Raw genomic sequence first — 26,709 nt, forward strand, 5'->3', positions numbered from 1 at the left:
ACTCAGAGATGCCATCTCAAAAACTCACGCGGCTTGCCAGACTTGTGCGTCCGTCTCTCCACAAGGAGGCCTACGGCCCCAAATTCCTACTCACCAGATGCGCGGACACCAACCTGGCGAGGACTGGCAGATTGACTTCACCCATATGCCTCGCTGTAAACGCTTCCGATATTTGCTCACTCTCGTTGACACCCTTTCAGGTTGGATCGAGGCCTTCCCAACGGCCCGAGAAACGGCAGATACGGTCGCCACCATTCTTCTCCAACATATCGTCCCACGGTTTGGCCTGCCTATCTCCATCCAGTTGGACAACGGACCCGCCTTCATCTCTCAGGTGGTTCAGCAGGTATCCGAGGCTCTTCAGATCACCTGGAGACCCATATCCCTTTCCACCCCCAGTCATCTGGTAAGGTTGAATGTGCCAACGGGATCTTGAAGGACCACCTCACCAAGCTGTCCCTTGAGGTCCGTATCTCGTGGCCCGATTTGCTCCCTCTTGCCCTTACCCGAATCTGAGCCTCACCTCGGACCCCTACTGGTCTCAATCCATTCGAACTGCTCTATGGCCGCCCTTTTCTCCTCCATAACCTACCAACCCAAAACCCACCCCTAGCTTCCTACTTCCCCTACCTGTCTCTGCTCTGCCACCTTCTCCGTGAACATGCTGACCACAACCTGCCAACGGTCACTGCCTCTGAAACTTCCCCTCTCCCTCTACAACCTGGCAATAGCATCCTCCTCAAAGAATTACACCCCCAATCTCTCAAGCCACGGTGGACAGGCCCCCATACGGTGATCCTCACCACTCCTACGGCAGCCAAACTCTTGGGACACCCCTCCTGGTACCATGTCTCCCGCCTTAAAATGGCCCCAACTCCAGAGACTTGGACGGCCCAACCGCTGGGTTCCACGAGACTACGGCTTGTCCGTCACCCTGTCTCTCCTCCTGCTGCTCCTCCTGCCACCCAGGACTCACCAGATGTCCCTATGGCGCTTCCATGTCCATGGGACATGGCAAGCTAAAGGTCAGACCCACGCTCGAGTCTTGGGCACAGGGGACTGCCAACCAGATGGGTGCCAGGCCCTGGTGACAGTCCAGATCCCCATCTCTAACACAGAAGGTGTTCCCCTGGGTTGGTCCACCCCCGCTGTCTGCTTCACTTACGATCAGACCAGAGACTACTGTCAATGGTGGGATGAGACCTATGGGGGGTGCCCCTATCACTCATGTAACATCCATGTGGCAAAACTAGATACCAGGAGCTCGCTCTGACAATCCCACCTGCTCACCACAAATGGCAAGGGTCAATTATTCATCAACATCAAAGATCCCTGGGACACAAGATGGGTAAAAGGGGTACAAGGAAAAATCTACCGGTGGGCAACTGATGCCTACCCTGTGGGCTCTATTAGGGTCTTCCACTCATACGTCAGAGTGATCCCTGAAATTATCCAGCACTTGAGCGAGCAGGCCACCATGGTCCAGGAGACGGAACAGGCCCTAGAACGCCAATTACCCAACCCTGACCATAAGACGGACGCTTTTTCTTGGTTGGCCCTCGTCCGCCAAGGGGTGCAAATGCTTAATCACACCGGAATAGGCAACATCTCTGACTGCTTTCTATGTGCCTCACTTGGCCGACCACCATTAACTGCTGTCCCACTCGACCAGCCCTTCACCTCTACCCTCCTTAATTCCTCCCAGAACTTACCTTTTCCCCCTTTAAGAGTCCCCATATTCCTTGATTTAGAAAAAAAGAACCTCACAATTTGCTATGGCAGCCGACCAAACTTAACTAATGATGCACTCCCTTGCAACTCATCCCTCCCTGTAACTATGCCAATGGGGGCCCCACCAGGTCTGTTCTTTTGGTGTAATGGCTCCCTTACAAAAGAGATCAACTCTTCCTCCCCCTTTCCATGTATCCCCGTCACCCTTGTTCCACAGCTCACATTTTATGGTGAAGCCGAATTTCTCTCACTTACCACACAACTCTTCAGCCGACAGAAAAGGGCCATCTTTCTCCCTATGGTAGCAGGCATTTCCCTCGCCTCCTCCCTCGTTGCTGCAGGCATCGGGAGAGGAGCCCTGACACACAGTGTCTCAACATCCCGCAACCTAGAACAGAAACTCCAGCTAGCCATTGAGGCCTCTGCCGCCTCCAACACCTCCCTCCAGCGCCAGATCACCTCAGTAGCCCGAGTTGCCTTCCAAAACCGACGCGCCCTGGACCTTCTGACAGCCGACAAAGGAGGTACCTGCCTCTTCCTACAAGAAGAATGCTGCTACTATATCAACGAGATAGGGGTCGTTGAGGACAATGTGGATGCTCTCCGACGCTTAAAAGAACTCCAACACAGGCAGCGACAATCCACCTCCCCCATCCCAGACTGGTGGCGGTCCTGGCTGACACCAATCCTAGGCCCCTTAATCCTTATCTGCATCCTATTCATGCTTGTCCCCTGTTTCCTCAGGTTTCTCCGCAATCGCATACAAGAAGTATCTCGGGTGGCGGTGAATCAGATGCTACTCCACCCATATACCTTACTACCCACAGAACCCCCCGCTGCCGCCCTCCCCTAATCTCCGGACTGTTGGCCGCCCGACTCCCCTCCGGCGCCCCCATACAGCAGGAAGTAGCCAGAGAACAAACGTCGCCCCATTACACCAAAGAAGTCGGGATGTAAGGCCAGCAGGTCCGGGGAGGGGCCCAGGGACCCAGACGGAACCCCCACCGAGGTGGTTGATGCAGCCGACCCACAAGTGGCATCAGCCCGGGACTTTCCACCTGCCCAGGAAACAGACCCGTGACTTTCCACTTGACCCCGGCTTTCGCGCTCCCCAAGGGGCGAAAGCAATGGCTCTACGGCTTTCCTACTCCCCGATTTCCCGCTCCCCGAGGGGCGGAACCAACGGCTCTAAGGCTGATGCAACCGGTACCCGACATTGCCACAACACCCGAGAGATTACCAAAAAAGGGGCTGCTTCACACAGCAAGCACCTCCCCTGCGTCCACCCCTATAAATTTCGCTCGTGCCTGCACCCGGGGCGACTTCCCTGGCCCCTTTCTCTCAGACCAGTGAACCTCGCCTGGGAGCGTTCCCAAATACAGCTTGCTTAAGCTCTCCTCCGTTTCTTGGTGCCGTTCCTTACAGTTTTCTCATGCAAGAAGTTGAGACAAGCATAGACAAGTTTTCATGGGACAAGCAAACTACGTTGTTTGTAATTTGAAGATAAAGGTTCCCCTTCTGCAAAATCAGGTGAACTATACCTTGTATCACCACGAGGACCTTAGCCTTGAGGAGGCAGTTTAAATAGGTTAGCTAAGATTGGAGGAGGGAGCAACATGCGGCCTAGGATGGCAACCATTTCCCACCCGCCCCACCCCAATTCAGAGTGGTCAGCCAAAGAAATTACAGCAAACAGGAGCAAAACACGCCAGACAAGTCAAGTTCTGAAGTCTTCATAATCATTTTGGCGCAGAGAGAAATAAAGATAAATGACAACTGAATTTTTCACTACCAACCTGCAAACTGCAGCATTCTACAGACATACTATAGAAACTCAGGTTGACTCTTTCCTAGTCATGATTAACCTGTGTAAGTATGCCCAATGCTTTTCATATTTTTTGAAAAACCAAGTTGCTTATAAGGGGATCTGAACTTAAACTTCTCATGAGGTCTGCTTAAGATGTTATCTTTAAGTTTGTGAGGTAAGGTTTTTTTGTTTGTTTTTAATTCCTGGGAAGAAGTGTAGAGAGACTTTTCCAAAAGGTAACTAAGAAACGTTAAGTATTCTCTGAGTCTTTGTTACATACAGTTGTATTCAAAATGCATTCCTAGTATGTCTGGTATACATACATATACACACGGAGATACCCCCATACACATGTAAAAAGAAAATCTAATAAAAGTTACCACACACAAATGCAAGTGAAAAAGAGTAAAACCAAACTGCACAGGGAATATATTAAGTATTTAACCAAAATTCTGTATAGTTTAAGCATAATCTAGAAAAACAAAAGTGAGCTCAAAAATCAAATTAAGTGACAATAAAGTCCATACCTAACAGTCCAGTGTGTACATCATCTTCATTCTTCAAATTTTCAGCATGTAACTCTGTAAGTACAAAAAGGGCTTGGGTAAAAAAGACAATTTTATAATTTGAAAAGTAGCTCAAAGGAAAGACATTGTGGAGTTGTGGAAAGCACTCTGGAGCCCGAAACAACTGGGTTCAAATTCTGATTCCATTTACTAGCTAAGTGACCTTCAGTAAGCAAATAAGATGTCTTTATGAGTCAACTGCCATGTATATAAAATGGGAATTTTTATTCCCTAGACATTTTATGTAATGCGAATTACTAGGTTTTGAGTTCAGCTCCTTTCTCCATCCTCCAAAATAAGCACAGCTCAATGTGTTCTGCAATGTACTTCAACTTATCAGGTTTTGTGACTTTATGAACAAAGGCAATCTCTCAGAGCAAAAGAATTAAACTACCTACAAGACAAAACTCTGAGCTGCTTTGAAAAAATGGGGGAGGGAAGTGATAGAGGAATGAAACATTGGCACCCAAATATTTAACATTGACAATTTACACCCAGTATCATTGTATGAAGAGGTAAAACTCTCATATTAACTTGCCAATCTGTCTTGTGCATGAAAATCAAGCATGGTAAAGTGTTAGATGCCATCTACACCCCACTAGGGGCTTGGAAGCAATGAGGAAAAGTAAAAACTGGAATTAAATAGATTTAATTCTACTTAGTGAAATAAAATACTTGAGTGGCAATGTGTTGGGTGCTTTCCATACAACAAACTATTTTTTCTTGTTTTAATTTTTCTTTTTTAGTAACTTAACCAAAGTCACACACCACTGAGAACTGAAATTTAAACTGACGTCTGACTCTTTCCACTGCAACATAAAATATCCAACCACATAATACATCTGTATAAGCTTTGGAAAACCTTTCAAGGCACATCTCTTTCTATTCCAACCTGGCCAATATTTCAACTTAAGACACGGAAAATAACACCATTAATCAGAGAAAGAACCTACTATCTTGCTCCTGCAACAGAACTTCACCACTACACTGGGTTGCAAACCTAATTCAAAACCCAAGAGTGTCTATTTTACCTATGCAAGTATAAATTTGGGTTGTGGGATGGAAATCCTTGTCCTTCAGCAATTTAACGTGTACAGAAGAATCAGTGGATTGTACATCTTTAACCATTTGTGGATTAAACTCTTTGAACATGTAGAGCTTAATAATTACACTTTGCACCGTCTTCCTTTAATGACGGTTGTTATGCATTTTGCTTGATTTTGCCAATATTTTACCGCAAGTGTTCACCGACTTTAAGATATTTTTTCTTCAAGACTACCCACTTATCAAGACCCTTTCTTAAAATGGGTCTCCTGATCACGGACCAAGGTCCTCTACCTTTATGAAACGAGAAGACAAGGGAGAAGATCAAAGAAAGGTGCGGACGAGGACTCTGGATGAAAGCGGCTACCAGCTTGCCGGCCTTTGATGGAGCGAGGGCGACGAAGGGGAGAGCCACGTCCAGGCTCAACTAAAGTAAACTCTGGACACACTTTCAAGACCCGGGCTTCATTCCGTACCTTTTACGATCAGGTAGGTGATAGCGAGAAGGAAGGCGAGGAGGATGGCAAACAGCAGCGAACAGAGAACTGAGAGGACCTGGACCGGCCAGCGCCGGGCTTGGGCTCTGCCGCCCGCATCCGCCGAGAAAATACCATTGCGTTTATCGGGCAGGGCGGGAGACCCGTCCCCATCTGGCCGGAGTAGCGAGTCCTTTCTAGGTTCCGATGACGCCCCGGCCGAGAACTCCGCCCGCAGGTCACGGGCCACTCGGTTGCATCCCTCCTCCTCGTCGACTTCACCCTCACCCCAGCTGTCTCCCTGAGTGAAAGCGGAAAACGCCGGTTGAGCAAACGGGACAGCAGTGCCTAGACGGCGGCGAGAAGGGGCTGGTCGCCTCCCACTCTCCACGAACGACATGGCGGGAAAGACAATCAGGTCCGCAGAGGTCAGGCGTCGCCCACCTGCCCCGCCCCGCGGTCGCAGCAGCCAATCAACGGCCAGGCCCTCCACGGCCTCCACCACCTGGCCCCGGCGCGCAGGGGTGCACAAGGGTGCGTGGCTGGGCGAGGAAAGTGCCGTGGGGCCCGAGAAAAGGCTGGGCGCCCCCGGACCAGAGCATGACCCTCAAGTAGTACGAAGGAAGGCGCGCAGTGAAGTGCGCGGGGAGAGACAAGCCGAGGCCCAAGGCAGCCGAGTGTCCTCTCCCTGCAGTGCTTAGTCCGGGCCAGCGATCTCCGCCACCGCCGCGTCACCTCCATGCAAGCTCGCGCCCCGGCAGCCCCAAAGCCGCACCTCCCCGACGCTCGGTCCTAGCGCCCGCCCATGACCCTCTAATACACATTCCCGAACCTATTCGCTTTCTCCCTTCTTCCCCTCTACGCCTGCACTAGCCCCGGCTTCCCTCATTAACGGCAGCTCAGCTCGCCACGCCCTCGCCTCCCTTAACTGCCCTTTCCTCCTTCCCTGTCGCATTGTTCTCCCCGCCCCTACCACAACTTCCCTCCACACCGCTCGGCACGCCTCCTCCCCCCACCCCGGCGCGCGCTCGCCAGCTGGTGCGTACTGAGCTCGAACCCGCTCCTCACGACCCCTCCTCCCGCCTTCCCCGCCCCCTCCCTCCACCTCGAGCCCCGCGCGCGCGCATCCAGCCCCAGCCACCGCTAACGCTAGAAGCTACTTCCTCCACCCCCACCCCACCCTACCCCACCCCCGGCGGCCTCAGGTTTGCGGGGCGTACGTGACTCGGGCGGGGGTTGAAGGTGGCAGGCCCCCACTGCCCCACCCCCTACGGGGTGAGGCTGTCTAAGCTCGGGAAGCTGGGATACAGTTGTCTTCCCTTCCCCGGGGGGAGTTGGTGGAGTTTTCCCGGCAGAGGAGTCGGCGCAGAAACTTCCTCCGTCCCCCTATTCCCCCCTCCATGCAGGCGACGCCGAGTGAGGCTGAGGCTGGGGGCGAATCGCCGAAGAGCTGCGTGTCGGCAGCGCAGTCTGATTGGACAGCGGGGAAGCCTGTCAGTTTATTGGCCCCGCTGATCCCGCCCCGTAGCGCAGGGCAGCCTTTAACCTTTAGCCCCAGTGGGCGCCAGCCACTCAGGTCGCTTCTTGTTGGTATGTGTAGCGGCAGTGGCCGCCGGCGGAGCAGTCTGAGTCCGACGATGAGGCCGGGGACGGGAGCCGAGCGTGGAGGCCTCATGGTGAGTGAAATGGAGAGCCATCCTCCCTCGCGGGGTCCCGGGGACGGGGAGCGGAGATTGTCCGGCTCAAGCCTCTGCTCCAGCTCTTGGGTCTCTGCTGACGGCTTCCTGAGGAGACGGCCCTCGGTAAGGGATCGGTGGGGCAGGGGGAAAGCGGCACAATGAAAAACGGAGTCAGAGACAGGAAGCTTTCTCCAGAAGGAGGAGAAGATGAGAGTGGACGAAGGAAGAGCTCGAGATGGTGGGATATGTTCCGAGGGAGAGAAATGGGAGGGCGGGGATGCACAAAGGAAAGGAAGTGGGACCGTGGAAGTTCCCAGTGGGTTTGGCCTAGGCAGATGCGCGGTAGAGGTGCTGGGCCCTAGGCGGGGTGAGCGTTTTGGAGAGGTAGGCCCGATTAAGCAGGCGGGGGGAAGGCGGAGACTTGATTCGGTAGACTTTAATAGAGGCTGCCAGAATTTCTTCACTAGTAGTAGTGTTGTCTGCAGCGGGGGGACAGCTGGGAGAATTGGCAGGAGATAATTTCCTGCTTTTAAGACCTGTAACAATGGACACACAAGTAAAGAAAGTAGTTGTCTTATAAAAGCGCGTTAAGATGGATGAATTAGTTGTTTGCATTTAGTGTCCGTGAGTGACAGACCTCATTCTTTGGGTTTTTTGTTTTGTTTTTTGCAGGAGTAATTTTAGCTGTGTTAGAGATTCTCTTAGGAAATAATATGTTTGCTTGTTAGGAGGGAAGTGTCCCCGGGTATCCAATACTGTTTGTTTTGTGTAAGACCAGCCCTCATCTGAGTTAATTGGGTAAATTCAGCGTTTTAAAGCTTAAAATCATCTTAGAAATGAATTTAAGAATAAATGAAGTTATAAAATAAAAATAGTTGATTAGCTGATATCTGTGTGAAGTAGGACAAAGTTGTGGTTTTCACCATAACAGTTAAGTTGGCCTTCACATGCATTTCCTCCCAGTTTACCAAGCCAGTTGGTAACTGATTAAATCAGCATGCTTAAAAACAACAACAACTACGAATTAGGTGTCCAGTGATGATTTTAATTTTTTCCATTTTCTGAAATTTGGTCAGGTGCAAGCTCATAAATACTGGTGTACATTTTATTTAAGACAAGAAAGTATAAACTAAGTAATTGAATCACACATTAGCCAGATACTATGTCGTGCATATAACTGATTTGTAGAAATCAGATTTTTGAGAAGCATTTATTGGTACTTACTAATTTTTAAATTGTCCCTCTTTTTCAGATGGGGCACCCTGGCATGCATTATGCCCCAATGGGAATGCATCCTATGGGTCAGAGAGCGAATATGCCTCCTGTACCTCATGGAATGATGCCGCAAATGATGCCCCCAATGGGAGGACCACCAATGGGACAAGTAAGAATGTTTTGTTTTGTATTTCTTTGTTTACTTTTGCCCATGGTATTCTTGTGTCAAAGAATTTCAAAATCTGGGTCAATACTTAACAGCTGTTTAAGTTTCAGTTTATGCCAGAATAATGTTTTTAAGTGAAATGTTGTATAATCATGACAGTAACCAAATTTTGAGTGTAATGAAAAATCTGTATAAGAGATTTACTTTCTACAGCAACAAAATTGAGTTGTTTTTGTTTTGGTTTGTTTTTTTAAATTTAAAAGTAGCAAAGTACATGTAGGCTTTTTAGTGTAATGACTTTCCCCCCAAGTATGTCAATTGAAGTAAATATGCTATGTCAATATAATTTTTGTTGGTGGACCTTGTACATGCATAGAATCTGAAAACAGCAGTTGTTTAGGCCTTTGGCTTAGGATTAATTTTATTCCTGAAAAAGCTTCCTGGTGTGTCTGTGTGTGTGTGTGTGTGTGTGTGTGTGTGTGTGCGCGCGTGCGCGTGTGCGTGCGCGCAATGGGAGTGGAGGTGGGAAGGTTCTACTCTGATTTGGTTCTTCATAGGACGGTGCCAAATAGGTAGTTTATTTTCCACTTATACTATTTTGTTTTTTCGGTTTTTTTTTTAATGATTTTTGCTTCTGCACTTCTGCTTTTGAGCTGTCCCTTCCATCTCCAGCATAAATTGTAAACATTTTGTGGGAGTGATTTGGACCAAAAGGTTTTAATGCTGACTCAATGAGTTCAATAGAACTTAATTCCTAGAAAAGCATCCAAGAAAGGAACAGGTTCAGTTACCGTAAATAATTTTATGCCCCCTGTTAGGTTCTATAATACACATATCCTTTGGTGGCTGGGTTCTTTCCATTTAGTGTTTCAATAAATCATCACGTATTTAGGCTAACAAAATATTTTGGAAAGCCAGTCAATTAGGTATGATCTTTCTGCCAGTTGGGGGCATTATTTGCTTTGATAATCATTTAAGCCTTGATGGTTTGAATTATTGGTGAAATTGTAGTGGAGAAAGGAGCTCGCTTTGTGTGTGTTTTTGTTTTGTTTTTTCTTAAGAATAGAAGAGCTTAATGTCAAGTGGTTTTCTTCTTTTTTATTTAAGGTATTTAAGAGTATAGCCCTTAATTTTGTATAAAAAGCTTTATTCAGAGGCACCAGGCCCAAAATATTCTGCCTGTAGGAGTTCTTTAAATAAAAGAACTATTTATTCTGTTACTCTAGGATAACACAAGTTTTAAAACTCCCTAGGTGATGGAGAAACAACTCTGATTCCTCTTCTGTTTCTTTCCATCTCTAAGCAGCAAGGAGCTCTTCTTGTTTTCTCAGTAGAGCTGCTCTAACTAGATAATGAGCTTTAAAAAATATTTATTCTTTAAATGCTCTGGTTCTTATTTAAAATTAGTTTCTTTCCACAGAAAGATAAAATAAAACAATTTGCTACTGCCAGATGCTTCTCTCTTTTCTGGGGCCTTCTGTTTCCATTGGGCCAATCAAGGTAAGTTTTGCAAGGGATTGACCTGCTTGCCCTTGCTGTATTGGTGCTGTTGCACTACCAAAACCAAGATACCAGCTAGTCATTTTGAGTAAAATGCAGATTTTATTTTTTAAGTACTCATGTATCTCATTGACATAAGCTGGTCACAGTTTGCTTTATGGCCCTTTCTCTTTAGCTCTGTAGTGACCATCTTCCTAGTAAGGTTATTTGCTACTTGGTACACATCCATTCAAATACTCTGAATTTTACCTTGTGGTTTTCTTCTGCTTCTTTCCTAGACCAGTATATGCCATGTGCCTTTAAGCGTACCTGACTGTTTAGATGTTTAGAAGTCTCTCTCTGTTGGCTCCTGTTAGGATAACGATTGAATGACTTAAGAACCCAGCTCTGAGGAACTCAAGAGAATCCCCATTTTTTTTTCCCTTAGATTATTCCTTTTTTTCCTCTTGATATCTAACAAATATGGGGCCCAAGTCTTGGTAAAACAAATTCTTGTTTTAGCTTTGATAACAGTGGGAGGGTGTGGATAATATAAACAGTCATGTATTCAGAAATCTAATTTAAAGCCCTATAAACAACTACCTTAAAATAAAAGTTGATAATTCTCAAACTTGATCCTTTTTTCTGCATCATGTCTTCTGTCTACCCGCCCTCAGAAGTATAAGTGAGCAGTAAGTGGTCAGAAGATAATGAGAAGAAGCAGGGTGCCTATATAAGCTCACTGCAGTGACACAAAGTTGGTAGGGTTCTGTCATCAAATTTTAAAAAGTTAATTCACAAATTCTTCAGACTTTGCAATTGAAGGTTATGGAACCTTCATGTATATTGCCTAGTTCACATTAAGATCTCATTCTGGGTCCAGCTGAGGACTAAAATTGGTGGCAGTCTTAACTTGCTAAGTGATTGTGGTCTTTGGGATGTTACTGAACATGACATGAAATTTTAAAACTTGTTTGTAAAATAATATGCAGACTGGACATAACAGTGTACAGAAGCCAGAGTTTGTACTTTTTGAAATGCAGCAAATGATTTAGATTAGAGGAGTAGCATGTTTTGTTTTAGTTCAGGAGATAACCTAGAATGCCTTTTTAGAATTTAGGATGAATCTATTAGTAGTAATAGATATTTGGAAATTATCAAATAGGTCTTAATAATATTCTTTAAAGTTTATCCTGTAGGTTAAACTTGCCTTTCTTATTGTACATTAACTTCAGATGGGAGAGTTGTGCTTCTACTTTTACAGAGTTATAGGATCTTACAGTTGGAAGGGACCTTACAAGTTTATAAATGTTGATGATAAAATAATTTTCCTGCTTGGTGGCAGTAGAGATTTGTATTAAGATATAATTATGTATGAAGCTGTCTTCTTTCTCTGTATTGTAAATAATGTTTTGCTTTAAAATATTTTCACGTCTTATTCTTTTGTTGTCTTTTCTACAACATAAACCATCCTTATCACAGGCGATTTGGCCTTCACTTAAGCCCAAGAGTCTTCCTGCCTGACTTTGTCTTCTTTCTTAATTTTCCTCTTCTTTTAATGAGAAGAGTAGAGTAAAAGAATTAAGGTCCCTTTCAGCTCTAACAACCTATGATTCAATTTAGATCATTTGATAAGGATAGGTGATATGTATAAGATTTTATGGGTTGATATGCAAGTAAAAATAGGAAATTCTTTTAGTAATGCCCCCCTAATTCTAATTATTCAGTATTTTTTTCTTGTTGCCTTTGTTCAATAAACTGATAAATGAATAATTCCTCTTTAAAAATAAGTCGGATTTTCATGTTCTCCTACTGAGTAAGGCAGGTTTTTATAGACCTTATTTCTATTCCTGCTGCTATCTGAGCTTAAGTCATTACACTCTCATGCTTAAGATACTCTTTACAACTTTTGAGCTGGTTTTCTTGCTTCAAGCTTGTCCCCCAAAAGACTCTTTTTAGATTTCAATGAGTTACCTCCTTGCCCTAGAACTTCCACTGTTTTTCTGTGCCTATAGCGTAATGTCTACGTTCCACAATTTAACTTTCAGTTATCTCCCATAGTATATAATTCAGAGCACGATTCTGAGCTGCATGTCTTCACATTCCCTAATATGAATGCGGGCTGGTCTTTTCATGGTATTTTGAGTAACTATATTAGTTCATGACCAAGGTTGTGCTGTTTTTCTTGCTCTCCTGCCCCCCAGCTCTCTACTACCATGAGCTTTCCTTTATTTACCTAAATTCTGCCATTTCAAGTCCTGCCTTCTCCAAGAGGTCCTCAGCAATAAATATTCCCAGCATATACCTCCCCTTCAGATTATTAAAATAAAATCCTACATAATCCGCCCATAACTCTTACTATTTCACTTATTTTAGCACTTGTTTTGTTTTATTATGGTTTATTTGCTTTGCCTTTCCAACAGTTGTAAGCTCTTAGCGGGCAGGGGCTATGTTCTGAACTTTTAAGAAGTCTATAGGTGCTGAGCACAGTTCTTGGCACATCATGGGTGCTCAGTAAATTACTTGTTGAATGAATGAAACAAACGCAGATACTCTTTCCTACAATATAAGCCAGAAAGTTAGTCAGTGTTACATGTGACTTTTCAGTGGTTACTTATGACTTCACACTGTTACCACTTATTCTTGTTTTTAGGGTCTGCCTCTACTGTTGATTTTTCATTTGACAAAAATGGAAGATAAATAAGATGAAATAAGTAATTTTTGTTTGGTGAATAAAACTAAAGAACTTCCATTTACTTTAAATTACAGGCAAATGTATTTCTGTCTGTATGACTTCATTGGTGATCATCTCTTTAAGTTTTACCAGATTTTTCCATACCCTCGGGAGAAATGATGATTTGGAATATAGGCCTTCCAGAGAAATCCAATATATTCATTGGTGTCTTAGATTTATCTGACTGACTTGATAAATTGTTATGCTGTTGTTGCTTGTGAGTTATCCTCACTTTTGGGTGTTACAGGGTTCTTGCCATTGAATTGAACATTAGCCAGTGAAAAAGATTTTTTTTTTAGCTTATCTGCTCGTAAATTGTTGAATCTAGGTAACTTTCTTTATGTATTTATATTACCTAGGTGAGTGCATTTTAAAACATAGATTGACCCATACCTACTGTGTTGGTATAACTTTTGGGCTGTGTATATGGTTAGATTTTGATAGGTTTTAGTTTCATTATCTTTAGATAACAACTCATTTAAATATGAACTCATCTATTCAAAAACTTCAACTAGAGTAGTATTTCTGAGTATATCGGGATTACTTGGAAGAATGAACTGTACCCCTCCACCCCTTTGAGATTCTCAGGGTGCAGTATTTTCTAAAGATGCTAAGAAGTCTTGCAGAAGCCTTTTAAAACTTTTTACTTAGTATTTTTCCGTTTTAGTTGGCCATCTTCCTCTCCCCCACTTCCACAGTCTCCCTTGCCCCCCTGTTATCTGTTTATTTTGCTTTGTCTAGCACATTGCATAGAACTAACACTGCCTGTAATTAACATTTTGCGAGAAAAGCTGAATTGGGATCACTTACCCATTTAGTCTGCTCTTCAGGATAAAAGGGCAATGTGGAAATCAGTATTAACACACATAAATGTAGCAGCTCATAGAGTTGTAGAGTGCAACAAATGTATTCATTAATGGTGGAATCAGAAAGGAAAGAAAAAAAGGGGGGCTTCCCTGGCAGTCCAGTGGTTAAGACACCACTCGGGGGCACGGGTTCCATCCCTGGTGGAGGAACTAAGATCCTGCATGCTGCGCAGCCTGGTCAAAAAAAAAACAAAAGATCTCAGTGGGTTAACCTGTTGGGTTTTGATTGGGTTTGTTAGAAATGTTGATGACATGACTTCCAGTCATTATCAAGTGGTATATCAGTAGATAGTGCACATTTGGCATCTACTTATATCCATAGCTATGCACTAGAGTTTTTGTTTGTTTTTTTACCTAGAGAAAGAATTGGCCTAAGTGTTGAAGGTTTCTAAGTTGGAATGAGTAGATATACACTGTCTCATTTAAAGTTGTCATTAGTCTTTCGTTCTTATTTCCTATTTCCATATCTTCATATTTCCATTGTCAGGTCAATTTAGCCAATAGACTTTGCCCATTTTCGTCAATAGACATTTAAGCCTCTTCTTGACTGTGTTTTAGTACAAAGGTGAACACTGTATATATACCATGCACTCAGGGAACTTACAGGTATCACTCAGGTGCCTGGCCACACTGTTTTCTCATCTTTTAACTGCTGATTTGACTGTCACGATACTTGTAGACATTCGAATATTTAGTGGAGATGAATCTTTTATATTTGTTTTCTTTTTCTCCCTGGTCAAGTCATCATGTTTCTTCTTATTAAAAAAAGTTAAGTATAGTTAGCGGTTACTAAAGATGTGGTATTTTGTATGACAGGCTTGAAAGAAAATCCTCTATCTGCTTCTTCTTATTTGGGGCACTACACTCAAAGTGGAAATCTGAATCTTCTCCAAATCTGAGTGTTGCTGTTAGCCGTGTCTCTTAAAGGACTAAACATGCCAGCAAGTGAGAACTTTGAAATATAGTTTGCTTTATCTTAGGCTTTCATTTTTTTTTTTAAACAAAATTTTCATCTCATTTATCTTAGACTTTTTTTTTTAACAAAATTCTCAAATCTTATTTATTAGCTCCTGATCTGTTTGGGTTAAGAATTTTTAAATTACCTTTTGATTAATGAATGAGCATTAAGTTTCTGTTTGAGAACGTGGGCTTGGTATACTTTCTTTGGTCATTGGGTATCAAGAAAGTTGTTAATTCTCTGAAAGATGATTTTTTTTAGTACTTTTAAGATCATTACATATTTATGATCATATATTTGTTGAATATAATAGAAAATTACCCTCTCTTTCCTTATACAGAAATAAGGGCTAGTCATGAAGTTGTCTACTACAAGTGTTTGAGTCTCTGCTATGTCTATGTAACTCTCTTCTGTACGAGTAATACTTACATAAATTAAACATGCTCTTTGTCCTAAAGGTGCCCACAATTGAGAAGGAGCTAAAAATTTTCATATGGACAAATATTTAATGATTTAGCTAGATATAATACTGAATCTAGTTTAAAGGAATTGGGGAAGAAGATAGTAATAGTCTTGTGTTCCTCTGTACTTGTGTTCTGGAGGGCTCATGTCCAAAAGGAGGTTTAGATGATTTTTAGAGTAAGTTTTATAAAATCTTTGATTCTATATGACTTGAGACACCACAATTTGTGTGTGTATCCACAGTATGTTTAGAGCTTTTTAAAAATCAAGTGATACAATTCATTTTTATTTAGCTCCTTTTCTAAGTTTTTGTGTCACATATCAACACCCACTGATTTTCTTTTTATATTTTCTGTACCGTCATTTAAGAAGTTTGGGGTTTAGCAAGAGACAGTGGACTAAATAATTTAAACTATTTACTTGCCTTTTTTTCACATAGTTTTGTTTTATAAGGTTTCAGGGAATAGAACTGTGATACCTAATCTGTGTTAGAATTATAATTTTTATCAGCATGTTTGTATATAACTGATTCATATACCCTATTGAATTTGATCCTCCTGACTGAAAAGTGGATTGGCTAGATAGATGTCCAGTTTATAGATAGGAATAGGAAGGCCTAGAGAGTTGAGTGAATTGTAAAGCGACATTGAAGAGCCAGCACTAAATGTGATCCTTAATCTGGGATTGACTTCTCATTACGTGTGTTGATTCCTACTGAAGGTGATGGTTTTACAGTATTTACTAGATGCCTTTAAAGAACCAAAGTGCCTAACTAACAGATAGCTAGGGAATAGATGAGAGAAGGGGCAACATGAGAGATACTTTCATTACATGAGCTGAAGGAGAGCAGTGGTAATAAAACAGCTTTCATTTATTGAGCGCTGTTCTAAGTGCCTGTGTGTATTCATGTATCATTCCATTTAATCCCTACAACAGTCCTATCAGATGAGTACTATTTTTCCCCCGTGTTGCAGGTGAGGAAATTGAGGGTTAAGTAAAGTTGCCCAAGATCACATAACTGGTGAGTGGCCAACTGGGGTAAGAATTCTGGCAGTCTGAATCCAGAGTATACTCAATAGTTGTACTAGGCTGCTTCCCTATATAGCAGTATGAGATTATGCCATGTTACACCTCCTTAGAATTTGAAGGAATAGTGTATACTTCAGTGAATTCTAAAGTCTCCAGGTTGAGAGAATTTAGCAAACTAAATAATTTTGAATACTGGCAGTTGATTTATTAAATGGTAAGGTTCTACTCCCTGTGGGAGCAGTTTGTACAAATAATGTCTATTTTTTATCTAAATGTTTCTTATATAAGAAAATGACATGTTTTGAGTTTATATATAACTGTAGATGAAGAGGAAGTAAGGTTAAATGATTGTCCCAAAATCCAGCCACTTTGGGTTGTTAAGGACATGCCTTAAACAGGTATTTCCAATTGAATGAATATTTAGTTACATTCAAAGATGTAGTTTTTGCATTTATTCAAAACTTAATTTTTTTCATTCATTTATATATTTGTTTATAAGGTAAGTTAGTGGTGTAGGGAATAGTTGTTTTAAAATACTGTGTGCTTAATGTTAATAGCCTCTGTAGAGTGTATTTGTGGAATTGACTTTAGCACATTTAAAAGGAACAAGTATAAAGGCAAGAATCAAACTTTTTAGGTAATCAGTTTGTAGCTACAGGTTGGCAGCAAGAGTGATTTTTAAAAATCAACCAAATTCAAGAGTTAATATTTAGACAAAAAATAGGTTAGATTGTGTGATTTCTTTCCAGCAGGAAAAACTTCAGGAAATAATTATGAAGAAAAGAACTTTTGAGGTGCCCACATGAAGATGTACACTTTTGTTTTCATATCCTAATAAAATTGGGCTAATTTACATTTTGTATAATTTGCTCTAGCACTGATAGGATTACTTTTATTACTGTACCTTTTTTTATAATTCAAATATCTAGAGTGATCAATGAATCATGCTTGTTTTTATCTAACATTAGACATTTTCTAAACTGGGATGCTAAGAATGACTGAGTGGATTGTGTGGTGCTCCCTAGTTTTTACTCATTTTTAATTTTCTTCAAATGGGTGATTCTTAGAATTTTCAAGAGATTCTTCTTGATTTAACTTTTATCATTAAAAGAAGAGAAATAGAAACATCACACAAATCGTTGGCCACTTTGAATAAAGCATATCAAGTTGTATATCTGAGTTACTTTTTAAAGGTGCCAAAGTGTCCATTAAATTTAGATGTTTAATATTTTAGGCAATTTAGCTTACATCTCACATATATGTCTTTCACCCTTAACCATTCTTTCTCTGTCTCCTAACAACTGAAATGCTTAATTACAGCACTTAATGTATTTGCCAAAGTAGCTTAAATGGAAATTTATGAAGCTCTACAAGGTTATTGTAATTCTATAGCGTGCTTCACAATAAGCTTAGTATGAGCTACCACTTTGTAGCCTTAAGAATGATCTGCCTTGTGAAATTTGTTGTGGCATTACTGTAGCAACTATGTTAAGAATTTGTCCCTGTAACCATTTTGAACCAACATCCTGTTTTCATTGAATTTAAGATGTCATCATTGATGAGACACTCCATTATATTAGGTGCCCTGCGTGAGAAAAAAACAAATGAGAAGTCTACGAATAAAGCTGGGATGCCAAAGGGCTATTCCCTCCGTGTGAAGCAAGAAGTAAATCTGCTATGGAAAAAAGGACAGCAAAGTAACTTGAATGTCTCAACTTTGTTTATTGGGCAAAAGGAGGGAAAAATCACTTCTGATCAGGATTTAAACCACACGCCAATTCTCTCATAAGCTTGCAGCCTATATTCCCATTATCAATGTGGTGTTAAAACAAGTAAATAAATAACTTAGAAATTTTTAATGGTCTCAGGATGATGATGCTGCCAAGTGACTGGCTGAAGTGAACACAGATCCTCTGAAAGAATTCAACTTCAATCAGACGGGTTGACACATGCATCTCCATATTAGGTGTATCCTAGAATTAATGAAAAATGGAAATCATAACATTTCCACAAAATAGATTCCTCAGGCTTTGGGAAACAGGCCAAATTCTTGTAATAGCTTTTCATAAAAACATAGTATTTTGCATATTTATATTTTTGTTCTTTGGTTTCATGTTAATAACATCACAGTTTTGCTTTAGAATTATCTATTTACTTTTAGAATATTCAGTTGTACATAAATTTAAGAATCTTGCCAATTTTCGTCAGGTTGAACAAGCTTAACTAGTTGCTACCCCTCAGAATTTACAGAGATACAGAGGGAGAATTTAGCTTTTTATTTGACATTAAATCTCATTATATAACCGATACCATGAGTTCTAGTCTAAAGGCAAATTTTTGAGATGTTTTAAAATTTGAAGTGTGGGAAGAAGAACAATTGAGAGAACTCTGTCAAATTCTGTTCTTTAATGATTTTCAAATATTGTTTGCTGTGTCATTGCCTGGTCTAGTAAACATTTGTTATATGTAAGCTCTTTTGTGCTTTGGTTTTGGATGGGCTTTGATCACTGTGTCTCTTATGACGTAAAGTACTTTAATTTGAAATTACATTTATTTGTACAGTCATTTGTACTGCTATCGTGTGGAAATGCTGTGTTGCCTGATGGAGATTTTACCCCCTTTTTAAATGTCTTTAATTCTTTTTTTAAGATTTAGCACAGAATTCTTTTAATTTACATGTTTAGTTTTAAATACATCATTCCAGAAAGTTTGAAAAGTAGAATGAAAAATAAATAACCCATATTCCATCTCCCTAATGTAACTATTATCATTTTTGGTATATTTTATTCCAAATTTTATTGTATGTACATCTCTGTTTAAAAATTTTAATCGTAGTGTACACACAATTTTTTTTTTTTTTTTTTTTTTTTTTTTTTTGCGGTACGCGGGCCTCTCACTGTCGCGGCCTCTCCCGTTGCAGAGCACAGGTTCCGGACGCACAGGCTCAGCGGCCAAGGCTCACGGGCCCAGTCACTCTGCAGCACGTGGGATCTTTCCGGGCCGGGGCACGAACCCGTGTCCCCTGCATTGGCAGGCGGACTCTCAACCACTGCGCCACCAGGGAAGCCCTGTACACACAATTTTGATTGTGACTTTTTTCTCTTAACATGGAGTCAGAAGCATTTTTCATGTTGCCACAAAGTCCTTGTAGTCATAGTTTTGATATTTGCTTAATGTGGAATTTCTTTTTCTTTTCTTTTAATTGGAGTATAGTTGATTTACAATATTATGTTAGTTTCAGGTGTACAGCAAAGTGATTGTTATACATATATATGTATGTATCTATATTCTTTTTTTGGATTCTTTCTCATAGTTTATTACAAGATACTGAATATAGTTCCCTGTGCTATACAGTAAATCCTTATTGTTTATCTATTTTATGTATGGTGGAGTGCATCTGTTAATCCCATACTGCCAGTTTATCCTTCCCCCCACAGTTTTTAATTCTTATGAGAAAATACTTTGATTCATTTTTCTCTTAAGTTTTCAAATTTCAGGTTCTCCATTTAGATTAGAAGTCTAGTTTTTGGACATGTTATTAGCTTCTGATTTTATATGCAGACCATTTTAATAGCAGGCCATTTCTCTCTGTTGCCCACCGTGCTTCCCCCCATAATTACTTAGTTCTTAAAAGAATTCAAACATATTTGCTATTAGCCTAAAGCAGAATTAATTGTGAGGGTATATCTGTTGAGGGGGGAAGGGGAAAAAGCCTAGTTCTCATTCTGTTAGTCTGAGTTGTAGAGGCTTGTCACTGCTTTGTTTTCAAATTCTGCACTTTATTTTTGTCAACTATTATTTGACCTGTATTTCAGGTTCTAGTCACACTTCTAGTCAAGTTCTTGTTTAGTGATGTTTAAACAATTTATTGAATGTTTTGTGGAACAAAAAGGCTTTTTGGTTTTTTCATCCATTAGTACCATGCTACTTCATTTTAATGATCATTTAGCCTGGTTTTGCTTCATGAGTTGACTTTCAAAAATAATAAACGTCAGTGTTCAAGTGTTTTCTACCTTAAGTAGGCTTTATATATTCCTGTTGACCAATATGCTTATTTCTTTTTTGTTGTTCTTGTTTCTCAGATTGTTCATTTAATTTAAAACTGTTGAATAACTGGTTACCTTGTTCCAGGACCTATGATTGTTTTGTATAATTTTATCTCCCTTCATGTTTTCCTTACATTCGTTCATATTAAGATTAAAGTTATGATGTGAGATTATACTAATATATGTGAACATTGCGTCAGAATCCTTTGGAAATTTATGTTAATCTTAATGATTTTTATTCATACTAAGTAGTGAAGATTGATTCATAGATTTGGATAACAGTTATTGGTAGATGAGTTTAAGCCCCCAAACTAATATATTCTTTCCCCAGATATGCATGTGTGTATGTGCTTTATTAAGTTTTTCTTTATAAGAGAGAGCATAGATGACTTGAGTTAGAAAAGTCTGTTTTTTTTTTTTTTTTTTTTTTTGAAAAGTCTGTTTTTTTATGTATTTGTTTAAAGTCACTGAATTATAAGCACCTTTGAGCTAGAAATTTTAAAAAGACCAGATGGCTATAAAAATTATTTAATCAGATATTAAAAATCAAAGGTGAGAAACACTGAAAATTTTTTTTGCCTTGCTCCAAAGAAGAGAAAAACATGGGTGTTGAGTTAAAATTAAAAGGAAATTAATATTCTTAAATTTAAAGTTACAAATAACATACAATAGTCTAAACTTTTAAATGTATTAAAATAATTATGACAATACATATAAATAATGACGTAAGTATTAAAATAGGTCATTAAAAAATACTTCATTCATTCAACAAGCACTTACTAAGCATACTATTCATGTAGTATAGTATTCACTGGGTTTTAATCCTAAGTTGTACATATTAGTTTTAATAACCAGATAGATTCTTAAAATCCTGTTAGGTGCTTTGGTCTTATATAGTAATCTTTTTTTACTTTTGTTCTAGATGCCTGGAATGATGTCTTCAGTAATGCCTGGAATGATGATGTCTCATATGTCTCAGGCTTCCATGCAGCCTGCCTTACCGGTAATCTTGTGAAAGTAACTGTTTTCTGTGATGTTTTGATTTCTTTTGTCTATGAGATAACATACGTATGTTGTAGGCAATCATGTTAGCTTTTTAAGTGCCTCCCAAGTACTACACGATGGGAATTACATGAACTTTTATTTTTAGTTTCTTGAATCCAGGCATTTACATTTTTTCCTATATTTATATTATAATTGTTGTACATCCTTAGTTATTAAATTAATTCTACATTAAACAAGTCTAGAATTCTAAAAAGCATAATTCGTTAGCCAGAAGCACTTTATTGCTCTTGTAGCGTTCTAATCTTAAAGAGCAGACATTTGCTTTACCATATACTAATTAAAAATTGATAGGATGTGATTTAATACTAGATCCTAAATTTAGAAATCAGAAGATTTCATTTGAAATCCACATTTCATGAGACTTCAGCTGTGGCACATTACTTAGAAAATCTTTGAATACTCTTATCACCCTTATTGGGTGGTATAGCAATATAGAAATCATTATGATATTCAAGTTAGCATGACTTAGTTATAATGAACAGATGTGGCATACTCCACTGGGGTAGGCTTTCAGTGTCGTATCCAAAACCCCTAGGGCCAGATACATTTCAAAATTTTTTTTATATTATAAAGTAATACATTGCATATAGTATATAATAATTATGTAAAAATTTCCCACGGGATCTTGGGCAGTGCACTTTAATTTCTAACACAATATTTCTAAAGCAGAACTTAAAGATACTCATTCTGATGTGGGATAAATAAGACTGTAAACAGTTCATATCATTCAGGATAGGTTTTGCCACTGATGAGTTTTGGTGCCAAACTAAAAAAAAAAAACAAAGCTTGTTTTTCAGAGGTTTTTGGATCTTAGAATTGTGGGTAAAGGGTTGTGGATCTTTATATAACCGATAATTATATAAATAAAACACTTAAGATTAAAGTGCTTCAGTAGTCCCAGATTACTGCAATGTTTTTTGTTTTTTGTTTTTTTACAATTTATAGCAAGCTCAGGGAACTGAGATCACTAAAACTTAACCAAGAATCTTTGAGTCGGTGGCTAGAGAATTGATACATAGAGGGGACTGATTATGCTTTAAGAGAATCGTATATAAAATACAGTTTAAGCAAGGTGAATGTTACTAATTTCATTTTTATTCTTACAGCCAGGAGTAAATAATATGGATGTAGCAGCAGGTATGTATACCATTTATGGTGATATATATTAGACTTAATTTGGACAGTAGCAACCGTGTTACAGTGAGGAATAAAACAGTGTCTCTTGGGCACTATAATCAGCTCCTGATTCTTTTTTTTTTTTAAGCAATGGAAAATGGAAATCCATAAGAAATTATCACAATTTTAGATATTGGAGTTCTGAGACCAGATTTGGTCTTCAGATATACTTTGGCCCACGGGATGTTTTTAAATTTTATAATTAGTTGCTGACATTTAAAGTCTGCAGGCTTACATAAAGATTGAATTTATCATTCCATACAAAAATTTAATTTATCTTGAAAAGTTGGATGATCTGAACTTTTATTATTTACAGTGGTCTTTCTCAACACAGTAGATACTCAGAGAATATTTGAATGGAAAATTCTGATTGAGTCCATATTTGCAGTCAGCAAACATTGTGGAATGGGTAGCAACTCCATACTTCAGATATCGAGCATGTGCTCTCAGACTTCTGGACTACTTCAGTCATTTTTCTGATACCTGCTTGGTCCTTATAGTCATTGCAGTTTGTAAGCCCTGTGATAATATATTTTTTTCAGCTGGTTACCAATAAGTGTTTATTATGATTAGTGTGACTTTAACATATAATAATGCTTCAGTTATACATGAGTAAGTAATGTTCCATGTAATTTAATATTCCAGATGGTGAACTTTGTCCCATGATTATGCCAAAACTTTTTTTTTTGAACATTATGGGTCGAAATATGTTTAAAATGCACTACGTGCTTTCCTGGAGGTTTATATGGGCCATAACTGATCGTTTTAAGATGTTTCACAGATTTCATTATTTAAGCTGTGATGATGTTCTGATATATCAATACCCCTGATATATCAATACCTTAGAATAGTATTTTAGCTTATTTAGATATCTAGAGGTGGTTACTATTACCCTAAATAATCCTGGAAAATTACCTTAAAGTTTTTTTTTTAGTTACTTTTAAATGCTTTGACTCTATTATTGATGGTCCATACTAGCTTTTTTTTTTATTGCTCTCAGTATATATGTACTTAGTTGTTTCCTTTTTACAGTCTCTTGTTTTTTTTACATATAGTTTTAAGCTACTAGTTTCCTAAATTAAAGATTATTCATATGAACTTTGTGACTAATAGGGATTTCCCCTTTTGTCTTAAGATGGCTTTGATAGTAGTTTAGGACAGTACCATCTAATAGAACTTTCTGTAAGTGTAGAAATGTTCTGTAATCTGTAGTGTTGTATACAGTAAACACAGCCACATGTAATTATTGAGTACTTGAAATGTGGCTAGTGCAAAGGAGGAACTGAATTTTAAAATTTTATTTAATCTTAATTAATTTAAATGTTAAACAGGCATACGTGGTGGCTAAAGGATTCTGTATTGTACAGCATGTGTTTGGAACCTAGATAATTAAACTTGTCAGAAATCTAAAGCATAGAATCAGAGTTCTGACACATTACTGTACTTCAGCAGTATAGCAGAGAAACAGGAATTAGTTAAGATAAACACCTATTTAGCAAGAAAAGGAGAAACAAAAGGCAAGGGTGTGAATACTGCTCAAACAGCTCCCAAGTGAGTTTGCACATTGAAAGTTCAAAGTGCCAACTTAATTCTGAAAGTGCTTTGCACTATCGATGTTTTTCTTGTGGGAAAGAGAGCGTACATAGGTGATATGGGACAGTCTTAGGATATTTAGTCTGATGGGATGAGGAGGAAAAAATAGTATGAATAAATATTTTAACACTGTTAACCTAAGGAGAGCATGATTTATCACATTGTAATATTGTTCCAAAAAATTTTTTTTTAGGTACAACATCCGGTGCAGTAAGTACCTTTGGAATATATTTATTTCATTATACTTCTTTAGCCTACTACGTTGATGCTTATTTCTGTTTTGAAGATTATCTACTAAGTTGATCCCTTTTCCTTTATTTTCTGTGCCAATGGTTGAAAATTTGTTTGAATAATCTATTTTAAAATCTGATTTTTGTGGGACTTAATCAGAGATATGGGAATCACCAAGGTTTTTTTTTTTAATTCCTTAAAGCTCGGTGAAGAGTTTATGTGTGTAATCTAATTTCATCTAAACAGTAGTCCTGAGAGGTAGCTGTTATTCTCATATGGTTGAGAAAATGCAGAAATCTGTGAATGAATTTTAAGTATGTTAGTATTTTAAATTTGGGGTGAAAGACTTTTAATTGTGACCTGTATTTAAATATTTCAAACTTTTATCTTTTGCTTTAAAATTGAATAGTTATAAAATATCCATTTGGTATTCTTCCATTGTAAGTGTCTTTTTTTGTTTTTGACTAATAATAGCTTCATGTTTTTCCTGCTTACTTAAATAATATGGGCTCACTGGGAGGAAAATGAAGCAGACTTAAGTTAAAAAGAAGAAAGTAAATTACCCTAAGTTTTTCTACCATGAGGGAACCACCATGATTAATATTTTGGTTGTGTCAGTTGTCTGTCAAACTATGTTTTTTTCTCACTTAATTGAAACATCTTTTTTGTCATCTATTAAATTCTCACATATTCTTACATCCATTTCTGGGTTTTCTTTTCCATTCTAATTCAATATTACACCATTTTCTGATGAGAGTAGATTTAATATTTAATAAGGCAAGTCTTTTATGGTTTCTCTTTTCATTATGTCCTTTGCTGTTTTCAGATATTAGCATATGAATTTCCCTGTCCCCCACGAAAAGCAGTCTTTAAATACACACACAGAGACATGCTCAAAAGGCAAAAATTGTGTTTTTATCTGGGATTAATTTAATTCTTTCCATTTTAAGAGAACTGACATATTCATACTTTTCAATTAGACTTTCCCATCCAAAAATATTGTGTATTTAATTGAAAACTTGCTGTTGTTTTATTCTTTTTTGATTTCAGGTACACAAATTTCAGTTACTTGTGCTTTTCAGGCTATGGTCATTATTGTTGATCCATGGCGGTTCTCTCATATTTTTTCCCTTTATTCTTCCCTTTATTCTTTTTCCCTTTACTCCAGTCCACCCTCCCCAGTAGGTGCTTACTTGGATATATGTCCTAAGACACATATATTGGGAAAAGCTTATGAAATTTTTTTGTGTAGCTTTTTTGTGTGTTTTTTCTTGATCTTCATCCTTATTTTATAATTGACATACAGTATTAGTATCAGGTATATAATGCAGTGGTTCAATATTTGTATACATTACAAAATGCTTACCAAAAATAAGTAGTTAACCCATCACCACACATAGTAACAAAATTGTGTGTGTATGTGTGTGTGAGGAGGACTTTACTCTTCAAAGATGTAATACAGTATTACTAACTATAGTCACCATGCTGTACATTTTATCCCTCATGACCTACTTATTTTATAGCTAAAAGTTTGTAGATTTTGACCCTCTTCACCCATTTCTCGCACACCCCCAAACCATCCTCCCCTATGGCAATCATCAGTCTGTTCTCTGTGTCTATGAACTTGGGTTTTTTGTTTCGTTTTTCAGAATCTACATGTGAGATCATACAATACTTGTCTTTCTCTCTATGGCTTATTTCACTTAGTATAATGCCTTCAAGGTCCATCCATGCTGTTGTAAATGGCAAGATTTCATTCATTCTTTTTTTTATGGCTGAATAGTTTTCCTTGTGTGTATGTGCATTTTATATATATCTTTATCCATTCATCCATGTACACTTAGGTTATTTCCATATCTTAGCTATTAAAAATGATGCTTCAGGGCTTCCCTGGTGGCACAGTGGTTGAGAGTCTGCCTGCCGATGCAGGGGACACGGGTTCGTGCCCTGGTCTGGGAAGATCCCACATGCCGCGGAGCGGCTAGGCCCCTGAGCCATGGCCGTTGAGCCTGCGCGCCCGGAGCCTGTGCTCCGCAACGGGAGAGGCCACAACAGTGAGAGGCCCACATACCGCAAAAAAAAAAAGATGCTTCAATGAACTTTTTATAGGAACTTCCATACTGTTCCATAGTGGCTATACAATTTACATTCCCACCAACAGTGTAGGAGGGTTCCAGGTTCTACACATCCTTGCCAACATTGGTTATTTCTTGGTTTTTTGATAATGGCCATCCTGACGAGTGTGAGGTGAAATCTCATTATGGTTTTGATTTACGTTTCTCTGATGCTTAGTGATGTTGAGTATCTTTTTATATACCTGTTGGCCATTTGTATGTCTTTTTTGCCCATTCTTTAATTGGATTATTTGTGGTATTTTGCTGTTGAT

General features: G+C 39.3%; 2 protein-coding genes across 13 annotated transcripts in view; one reads left to right on the forward strand and one right to left on the reverse strand.

Moving 5' to 3' along the window:
* Positions 1–7,025, reverse strand: part of ARL6IP6 (ADP ribosylation factor like GTPase 6 interacting protein 6) — a 56,488-nt gene extending 49,463 nt beyond the window's left edge. For 3 of the 5 annotated variants that reach the window (XM_032638207.1, XM_032638205.1, XM_032638208.1), the window contains exons 1-2: positions 5,625–6,060; positions 4,066–4,119 (exon numbers count right to left, since the gene is read on the reverse strand). In XM_032638207.1, coding sequence (XP_032494098.1) covers positions 4,066–4,119; positions 5,625–6,024 — 454 coding nt within the window. In that variant the 5' untranslated portion in view covers positions 6,025–6,060. Of the gene's footprint in view, positions 1–4,065; positions 4,120–5,624 lie in introns of all 5 variants that reach the window. The other 2 variants (XR_004350813.1, XM_032638206.1) reach the window with 2 other exon arrangements.
* Positions 6,992–26,709, forward strand: part of PRPF40A (pre-mRNA processing factor 40 homolog A) — a 53,320-nt gene continuing 33,602 nt past the window's right edge. For 4 of the 8 annotated variants that reach the window (XM_032638200.1, XM_032638197.1, XM_032638196.1 and 1 more), the window contains exons 1-5: positions 6,992–7,426; positions 8,556–8,687; positions 21,181–21,261; positions 22,430–22,460; positions 24,286–24,302. In XM_032638200.1, the coding sequence (XP_032494091.1) occupies positions 7,025–7,426; positions 8,556–8,687; positions 21,181–21,261; positions 22,430–22,460; positions 24,286–24,302 (663 nt within the window). In that variant the 5' untranslated portion in view covers positions 6,992–7,024. The remainder of the gene's footprint in view (positions 7,427–8,555; positions 8,688–21,180; positions 21,262–22,429; positions 22,461–24,285; positions 24,303–26,709) is intronic. The other 4 variants (XM_032638204.1, XM_032638202.1, XM_032638201.1 and 1 more) reach the window with 1 other exon arrangement.

This window comes from Phocoena sinus, chromosome 7 (assembly GCF_008692025.1).
Source record: "Phocoena sinus isolate mPhoSin1 chromosome 7, mPhoSin1.pri, whole genome shotgun sequence".
Taxonomy (NCBI): domain Eukaryota; kingdom Metazoa; phylum Chordata; class Mammalia; order Artiodactyla; family Phocoenidae; genus Phocoena; species Phocoena sinus.